At 42.2% G+C, this 10063-nt stretch overlaps 1 protein-coding gene across 1 annotated transcript; it reads right to left on the bottom strand.

The window, feature by feature from the left end:
- Window positions 1–64: 64 nt before the first annotated feature.
- LOC125314598 (putative disease resistance protein At3g14460) lies at window positions 65–4231 on the bottom strand. Its single transcript, XM_048277291.1, has 2 exons — window positions 3998–4231; window positions 65–2881 (listed from the first exon to the last, which is right to left on the bottom strand). The coding sequence occupies exons 1-2, from the start codon at window positions 4202–4204 to the stop codon at window positions 65–67; spliced, it is 3024 nt and encodes a 1007-aa protein (XP_048133248.1). The 5' UTR covers window positions 4205–4231.
- Between the last annotated feature and the right edge of the window lie 5832 nt (window positions 4232–10063).

Below are 10063 nucleotides of genomic sequence, written 5' to 3'. Positions count from 1 at the left end.
GACCAATTCATCGCTCTCGCTTTTCTCATCTTGCTCCACGACCGATTCATCGCTCTCGCTTTTGTCATCTTGCTCCTCCCACGGGGTCGACCACTCCAACTCGCAACGAACGGAGACCTTCTTTTTTCCCCAAGTGAGCTTTGTTCGGTGCTGGTTGAAGGAACTCCAAATTTTCAAGACTAATGGATCCCGCCAATTTGTTTAACACATCCAGTTCATCCACTCTCCCCACACCTCCAGGTACTCTATGGCCCATCTTTTGTACCACGAATTTGGATAAAGTCTGAAGAGAAGATAGATGGTTCAACCCACATGGCATGTGGCTCAATGAGTCACACCCATCAATTAAGAGGTGTCTAAGATTGACCAATTTCTTCAAATCTTTTGGAAGTGCTGTAAGATTATTGCAACCGGAGAGTTTAAGGGTCTGCAAGTTCAGCAAATCCGTGATTGAATCGGGCAAGCTCTTAATGGACGTGTTTCCGGAAATATCGAGAAATCTAAGGTTGACCAGTTTCTTCCAATCTTTTGGAAGTGTTGTAAGATTTTCGCAACCAGAGAGTTCAAGGGTCTGCAAGTTCAGCAAATCCGTGATTGAATCGGGCAAGCTCTTAATGGACGTGTTTCCGGAAATATCGAGAAATCTAAGGTTGACCAGTTTCTTCCAATCTTTTGGAAGTGGTGTAAGATTTTCGCAACCAGAGAGTTCAAGGGTCTGCAAGTTCAGCAAATCCGTGATTGAATCGGGCAAGCTCTTAATGGACGTGTTTCCGGAAATATCGAGAAATCTAAGGTTGACCAGTTTCTTCCAATCTTTTGGAAGTGTTGTAAGATTTTCGCAACCAGAGAGTTTAAGGGTCCGCAAGTTCAGCAAATCCGTAATTGAATCGGGCAAGCTCTTAATGGACGTGTTTCCGGAAATATCGAGAAATCTAAGGTTGACCAGTTTCTTCCAATCTTTTGGAAGTGTTGTAAGATTTTCGCAACCAGAGAGTTCAAGGGTCTGCAAGTTCAGCAAATCCGTGATTGAATCGGGCAAGCTCTTAATGGACGTGTTTCCGGAAATATCGAGAAATCTAAGGTTGACCAGTTTCTTCCAATCTTTTGGAAGTGTTGTAAGATTTTTGCAACCAGAGAGTTTAAGGGTCTGCAAGTTCAGCAAATCCGTGATTGAATCGGGCAAGCTCTTAATGGCCGTGTTTCCGGAAATATCGAGAAATCTTAAGTGCTTCAACCGAGTCCCCAAGGAAGAAGAGATACAAAAATCTGGACCAAGCAAAGCCAGAGTTCGACAACGCCTAATCTTGGTGAAAATCCCCTCACATTCAATTGGGGACACCTCCGGTCCATATGTTCTCATGTTCGTCAATGTGAGGAACGTTCGTAGATTTGTTGCCTCCAGTTGAGTGGTCATATTTTGAGGCAAGGACGACTGGAAAGCAAATGATATATGTCGAGTTCCTCTACCTATGCCGCCGCCCTCATTGAGATTAATCATCTTGCACTCATCTGCTGCGACTTTTGAGGCAAGATCGTGCATGAGATCATGCATCTTGAATAGTTTCACCTCACTTGTGGAATCATCGAGCTTTTTAACCTCAAGGAATGACCTCCAAAGTAGGTCCGAGACGGAACGATCCCCAGCTTCTTGTAGGTCCTCGTTCTCGTGCAATGACTCAATAAATCCTTGTGCCATCCAAAGCTGTATCATCGTCTCTTTATCGAAGACATGATCCTTTGGAAACAACGCACAATACGCAAAACAATGCTTTAACGCCGATGGAAGATGATCGTAGCTGACCTTAAGGGCTTCCATAATTCCATGTCCCGACTTATCTATTTTTGAAAGTTCATGGTCCCTGAGTTGGAGCCACTCGTTATCCTTTTTGTTGTATAAAAGGCTGCCTATAGTTCTGATGGCAAGAGGAACACCGGCGCATTTTCTGACTATATCTCGACCTATCATCTCCAGTCTCGAATTTAACTGTTCTTCCCCATCAACCAAAGCTATTTTCTTGAGTAAGTCCCACGACTTATCTTCAGATAAGCCCCGTAGATCATGGACAACTGATTTCGCATCCGTAGCATCTACGACCGACCGATTGCGAGTGGTGACGAGTATCTTGCTCCCCCATGAACCACCCATTAGGAGAGATTGGAGGGGCAACCATGCCAGGCGATCTTCGTTCCACAAGTCATCCAGAACAAGCAAGTACTTCTTCCCGTCCAGCACCTTACGAAGGAGCTGCTGCAACTGCTCCTTCGATTTATTCTCAATGTCTTGCAGATCTCTCATCATCTCAGGATCCCCTTGACACTCATGCTGGGCAGATTTCAGTATTTCTTTGATGATCACATACTCATCAAAGTTGTCAGGATCCCCATGACACGCCCACAGCTTAGGCTTGAAACAGTCTTTAACCTTGTCATCGTTGTAAACGAGCCGAGCAAGAGTGGTTTTTCCAAGCCCGCCTATACCCACGATCGAAACAACCGAAACTCTCTCCCTAGAGGAGGAATCAACCAAATGCGCGATGATCTCCTTCTTATCCTCTTCTCTACCAATTATTTCTTCCTCGCGCACAAAAGAGTGAGTTGTCCTCCTCCTCTCAATGGCAACAGTTGGCCCACTCAGATGTGGATCTAACTCGAACTGTCTATCATTTTTAATCCCATCCAGTTTCTTCCTAAGTTCCTCAATCTTATTAGCCACCTTGAGCCGGTGTGCAAGCTGATTCGATTTGGAGAAGAAAAAGCGTACCTCTTTCCAGGTCTTGTTGCCGGAAGTGACCTTTCGCCTCAGATCTTCAGTTGCAACATCGTCGAACAAGTCCTGTACGTCGTACAGCACGTCCTTGAGCCTCTTGAGCCAGAGCTTGACCTGGTCGTTGTGCCATTGCTGCTTCTCGGCATCCAAAAGCAGAGCTTGGATGGACTGGACGGTGCTCTCAAGGCTTTGGAGCTTGTCCTTGGCACCGCAGAGCAACTGGATCTTCTGAGAAGCAAAGGAGCCTCCAGGTTTCGCCACTTCGGTGGCGAGGGTTTTCAATATGTCGGTGGCAAGGCTGAAGAGAACTGCTTCTGCCATTTTCAGAGGCAAAAGCGGGCGCTAAGACGCGTTGGAGAGGAGGTTGCAGAGCTGATGCTTATGTTGGGAGACAATGGTTTGGTGGTGCCTCATGATCAACTTCATGCACGAATGTATAGCAAGGCCAACGGCATCTCCATGTTACTTCGTGCTCACTTAATCCACCAGATGAAATAGCATAACTTGCAACAGAGAAAAAGAATAGCGTTGGATCAGTTGTTCTTTTGTGAGAAAGCCCAAAGTACTTGTACATGGCTCCCAGGTTTCTCTTCAGATTCAAGTTCCAACAGCTTCCTTAATCCTTAAGCCTCCGCTGGATAACATGAATGGCTGGCCTTGAACGTCTCCGAAGCTGGTAGATGCGGCAGCATCAGCCACCAAAGCCCAGAAGGTCACAGCTCTCAACTCCCGCTTTCTCTCTAGTAACTGCAGCCACATGCGCGCGAGCACTCTCTCTCTCTCTGTCTCTGAATTTTCATTTCACTTCCGTCTGTGCTTGGCTGCAAGATCAAAAGCGGCATACAGGGCGGAACGATTTCATTTGATCCGGTTTTTTTGAATTGATTGTGATGTGATGTTGCTCTCCGACACACAAAGGAGGCTCTTCACACGAGCGCGAAATGGCGATAAGTTGAGAGTGAAAAAATCAAGCCACATAACAAGGATGATGCCGGCGACGCCCAGCTCAATTAATTGTGGCGGTGACAGCTGTAATTGGTCACGGGGAGCATCGACGATTCCAACAAGGTCTTCACTCTTGAAGACAGGAGCGAGTTGATTGAAAATGGCGAGAGTGGAGCCCGGCGCGGCGAAGGCTCCGCCCTTGAGCCACTCTTCAGATGCGACATCGTCGAGCAAGTCCTGTACGTCATACAGCACGTCCTTGAGCGTCTTGAGCCAGAGCTTGACCTGGTCGTTGTGCCATTGCTGCTTCTCGGCATCCAAAAGCACAGCTTGAATGGTCTGGACGGTGCTCTCAAGGCTTTGGAGCTCGTCCTTGGCACCGCAGAGCAACCGGATCTTCTGAGAAGCTGAGGAGCCTCCAGGTTTTGCTATTTCAGCGGCGACGCTATTCAATACGGAAGTGGCAAGGCCGGAAAGAACTGCTTCCGCCATTTCCAAGGGCAAAAAAGCAGGGGTGGACGAGTGCTCGAGAGGATAATATAACTATACAAGGCCGGTTCCGTGGAACCGGAACTGGCGGTTCCGGGCCGGTTCCGGTTCCAGGCCGGTTCTCGGGCCGATTCATTCCGGTTCCTTTTTTAATTTTAATTTTTAAAATAATAAATAATAAAATAAACATAATAAATTATAAATTATAAAATATAATCAAATTGTACATTATAATAAAATGTGGGGGAAAAAGAGAGAGAGGAGGAATGTGCTTGAACTTAATGAATTATCATTAAGCGTTTACATATCTTCTTGGGGATAGAAGAATCAAAGCCCATGTAGTTCTTTTACCTTTGATAACCCCAACTTACTTCATCGTCAATCGTCGCTACTCGTTGTGGTACCCGTGGCGGTGGTATCTCCAATATCATCGCTAAAAAATTTGTATTCTCGATCCAACTCTTGGTGTCGAAATTTCGCTCTCGTCCAATCGTCGACACAAGCTTGAGCTTCCACAGACTCCGAGCTTAATCTTGAACGGCGAGAGTCCAAAACTAATCCTCCAAAGCTAAATGCTTGTTCAACTGCAACCGTTGAAGAAGGGGTTGCTAATATCCGACGAGCGATGAGGGCGAGAACTAGGTAATCGATTTGGTGACTCTTCCACCACTTTAGGATTTCGAAATTTGTACTATGTTCTGCATTACTCAAATTGAGTGGTTAAATATTTTTCTAATTCAGAAATACTACCTGTTGCCCCTTTTTTTTTTTTTTTTCCTACTCTTGAGCATATTATACCCTCTACTAAGTGAACTACCACCTTCGCTACATAAGGCAGTAGATTGTAAAGATCCATAATCACTTAAACCATATCTACTACAAAATTCTCCATATAATACTACTATAGATTCTTTAACATCTCCTATTATATTTGAAATATCTATTGAATCTTTCAAATGTAAACAACCATGATAATACACATTCAAATAATCTAGTAAACCGTCTAATTTAATACGTGGATAAAAAACAATACCAACTAAATAGACAAGAGGAATTTGCAAATAATAATGCAACCATTTTTCTCGCATTACTAAAATAGTTCGAGCTAATTCAGTATCATTTTCATATTCACTAAAAACACTACCAATATTAACACACTCTATTAAAAATAAATGCGTAGTAGGATAATAAATACCAGATAAAGTCTTAGTAGCATTATTAAAAATTTTCAAAAAATCTAAATTTTTTTTGCAAACGTCCCAATGTTGTGGAAGTAAAGTAATTTCGGGAATATTTTGTGAAATAAACATACATAATAAATCTTTGTAATCAAAAGTTTGCCGAAGCAACTTGTACGTAGAATTCCAACGAGTCGGAATATCTTGTAGAATTTTCTTGCCCTTCTCCCATTTTGTTTACAAAATTTTTCCCATGATTTCATAAAATGGGGACGACTCCATAAAAATTTAATTGCACCATTTATTGGGGCGAGAGAAGTGTCAAGAGTTTGTAAACCATCTTGTACACATAAATTTAAAACATGGCAAGCACATCTAATGTGAAAAAATTGTCCGCCAAAAGTGGGTTTGCAAATATTTTCTAATTCGGGAATATAAGCGGTATTTGCGGCGGCATTATCAAAACCAATTGAAACTACTTTATTTATCAAATTATATTCTTCAAAAACTTGCCTAATTATTTTATAAATATTATGAGCCGAATGTCTTTCATCAAAAACTCGGAATGCAATAAGTCTTTTTTGAATGGTCCAATCGTCACCTATCCAATGACAGATGACACCCATATAAGAATGAATTTGCCAAGGATCATTCCAAATATCGCTACCTATATGCACACGTCCATTGAATTCTGCAAAAAATTTTGCTAAAGATTTTTTTTCCCTTTTTTATAAAGATGAAAAAGTTCGCGTTTAAGAGTATTTTTTGGAATAGTTGGTGCTTGCGGAACCAACGCAGTATTTATCAAATATTTCATATTAAAATTTTCACCAGTATTAAACGGAGCATGATCAAGGGCAACATATTCAGCTAATGTTTGTTTATAAAGTGCATTAGTGTAACAGAATATAGGATGAGGATTAGAAGTGGCGTATCTGAAAATTTGTTGTTGCGTATTGTCGATTCCCGCTCGCGTTGGATGTTTTTTCGTCAAATGCCGACGGAATGTTCCGTAGCCGTCTCCTTTCGTAAATTCATATGTTTGCGAACAATATTTACATTTTATATTATACTTACCTTCGCCTTCATCACATACCTTGTCGAAGTGTAGCCACAAGTCGGATGTATTATCTCGGCCCTTCCGTTCCGGCTCATTTGTTGTTGACGTTTCTTCGACACCAGTGAGAGGATGAAGACTTTCTTGTGTTGGGATGTGCTCGATGTTCGGAATCGGGACATAGTTGATATTATCGTCGTTGTCTTCCCAACGTAAATACTCATGAGAATCATATTCGGGAATGGGATACTCGGAATCTCCCATAGTCATCTTGCCATTGTTAGCATTTCCGCTTCCACTTGCCATTTTTGAGAGAATTGATCGGAAATCCGATTGAGAGAATTGAACAAATTGAGAGAATTTAAGCGAATTGAGAGAATTTGAGAGAAATTGAGAGAATTGTTCAAAAAATTTGTGAGAAAAATGAAAGAGGGAGAATAAGTACTTTATAGGCAAGAAATAATTTTTTTTTTTTTAGCAACGGCAAAATTGGGCGTTGGTTGTGCAACGGCCAATTGGTCGTTGTCCGCATGCAAACGGCTCTTTGGGCCGTTGCCAAATGGCCCAAAGAGCCGTTGGCCCGGGGGGGAGGGGAGAGGGGGCCCGGAGCGGAGAGCCCAACGGCTCTTTGCAGCCGCCCCCCTTTTTTTTTTTTTTTAACTTAACGGGTTGGAACCGTGGGCCCGGTCAACTGGTCGGTTTCGGGCCCACGGGCCCAAATGGCCATGTCTAAATATAACCCTCCCTTATGAAGAAGAAAATATAAATGCGTCATTTGTTTAACGGAATTTTTTTTTGTTTCCTCATTTTTTTATATTTGGCTCGCATGATAAAATGAGTTAACAGAAAATATTTTTCTAGTTAACAGCAAAACCTATGCTTAAACTTAGAAAAGTAAGTTTTCTTTAAATATTCGAAAATCGTTACCCCAGTGCTAGCTCTCGGGTCCCCAGCGTCCAAGACTAAGGACCGAGTCCATCGAGGTCGTGCTTGTGTACCGTGCGCTCGCAATCGGGTCCATCGAAGCCCATCCCAAGGCCCCCGGCCCACCCAGGTCCATCGAAGTTGGCCTAAAGCCTCGATGCTTGTGCCCCATGTCCCGATCCTCGAGCCCAAGTCTAAAAAGGTTAAGTCCGGGTCCTTGGTGCTCGGGTTCAATCCCTAGTGCTCCGAGCGGGGGTTTGTTGAAGTCGAAGCCCGAGACCTCGATGCTTGTGCTTAGGTGCATCAAGGGCGGCCCCAAGACTTTAGTTCTCGCGCTCAATTGAGCCCAGTGCTCTAGTGCTCGCGCTCTAGTCCGTCAAGGCCCAGCACTAGACCAAGGTGCCCATGCCCCGATTTTAGACTAGACTCGAGATTCCGGTGCTCGTATCCAATTCTCCAGCTACCCATGCATAAATTTCTGGCGCACGGATAATGTATGTCTATTTAGAAAATTCTCCAAATCATACGAAAAAAAATTCAATTCATTTTCAGGTTTTAGCCAAACGTTAAAAAATATGATTGTTTTTCATGAAAATGACTTTTATAAAAAAAAATATTTTTCACGATTGTCATCATTTTTCATAAAATAAACAGAGCCAAATATCATATTAGAGAAATGCGGGGGCTATTCTTTCGAGATGAATCATTCTGCTTTTGGGATAAATCAATGGTTTGTGGGCAGCTCATTGGCTTGTCGATCCGAAGGGACCCCGACGGACGGCATGATTAGCGAAGGTGCTCGTCGCTGCTTTCTTTAGGGGTTTTAGTGGGAATCTCTTATGACTCCGAGGCCAGGAATTTCTAAGGGATTGTATAACACCGGACATTTCACTTATGACTGTTTTATACTTCAACAATTTTACAATGGTGTCACCACGTTTTCGCATGTGCAAATGTCAAGGGTCGCGAAAAACGAATAGTGTGAAAAACAGTTTCTCAAGAACGAGCAATTATATCGCTTACAGAAAATGAAGAACGAAAACTATTCTCATCATTCCACCAAATAGTGTAATATACATTTTTATCGATAATGAAAATATTTTTCATTAATTAATTATCTCAATAGCTACAAGCGATTAATTGTAGGAAAATATTTCTTAAATCAATTATTTTCTACTAAAAAAAGAAGCATAGTGTTGGAACGGTACGATTGATGACCAGTGGCTTGCCAACATATCAAAGATACGGGATCAGACATTAAGTACATGGCTTAAATTTATCCTTGAGCAACTATAGTTATTCTTGCCACTTGCCTTGTAAGTATACAACTACAGTACAAACATCCGATTTGGCTTCTGAGCAGAGTATAGGAGAAGGTATTTTATGTAACTACTATGCACATAGACTATTGCAAGAATATACATCTTAACTTCCGATAAGGATTTTGCAAAAACTCGCTTGACAAAACACGTAATCGTTCATAACTAGGTCGACGATGTTGTCGTGCAATATACCATTATAAAACGAGATACTTTAATATAGTGACAAATTTATAATCATGAGATGATTCCATCGTGTAACAAATTGAACTACGTCTAAAGTTTTGTGACTTAATTTAGCAAATATGGAGTACATACACGACGGGACTGAACAAAAAAACAAGTCAAAGGAGGTGGAGAAGGAGAAGAGAGGAGGAAAAAAGAAGAAGAAAATAAGAAGAGAGATATGGAGTGTACCAGAAGGAAGTGGACTTTTTTTTATCTCCCAATCAATCTTTTTTATCCCCAGCCTTCTCGACACACAGCAAGCAATTCTTTACCGATTTCTCTTTGCCCAAAGACAAACAGAGGCATGATTCATGCTCTCGGCTCTATGAATATCTATGTAAGGGTTGCTACTCATTCCTATTCTATTTCTAGCGATGACCAGCAGTGTCGAGCCGAGTAATCGACGAAATGCTTCATCCTATGGTAATATTCACAATATAAGCTACCCATTTCGACTAAAGAGTAACTCAGAAAGACGGAGTGTCACGATATACGACCCGACTAGGTAATCGCACTATTCTGTACGGCTATGATGACCGATACTATGTGCAGTCTATCAATTACACCGCTAACCAAATCAGGTTTGTCGACAATAGGCTGCAAAAGGATGGCTACTCATCTCTCTACCGTCGTTCATGGGCACTCTATAGCCTCATGGAGCATTCCTTCCTTATACTACTCAATCGGCCTCGGTATATTAGTCATTATGAATTGCTCAAAGCCGGTTAATTATTCATTCCGTATCGCTACTGGTCCAAGTCAATCCAATAGCATCGGATGTAAGGAAAGCTTTCACTATAGGTAGTTGAACGTGGCGACGACGGTAGTCGCGGCAGAAATTATGATGCTAGTTGGACTGCAGAGGTGAGGAGAGAGAATGAGAAAAGAGAGAAGGAGGAGATTAGATCGAGAATGAACGGCAATGGCTTCACGATTGTGGGTATGGCGTAGAGTTGAAAAATGAGTTAAAATATGGGTCAATAAAGTGACCCATATTTTAACCTGTTTTTTGGACTTTAGCTTTTTTCAACCCATTTTAGATCATTTTAGAAAAAAGTGAGTTACCCGCGTAGAGTAGGGCCTCCTCAAACTGAGTTATAAAATGGGTACATGACCCATATTGCCGGCTCTACATTTAGTTAACATTCAATCAGAT

The sequence above is a fragment of the Rhodamnia argentea genome, chromosome 1 (assembly GCF_020921035.1).
Source record: "Rhodamnia argentea isolate NSW1041297 chromosome 1, ASM2092103v1, whole genome shotgun sequence".
Classification (NCBI taxonomy): domain Eukaryota; kingdom Viridiplantae; phylum Streptophyta; class Magnoliopsida; order Myrtales; family Myrtaceae; genus Rhodamnia; species Rhodamnia argentea.
The sequence above is the reverse complement of the archived record's forward strand: the minus strand, read 5'-3'. Positions and strand labels throughout refer to the sequence as shown.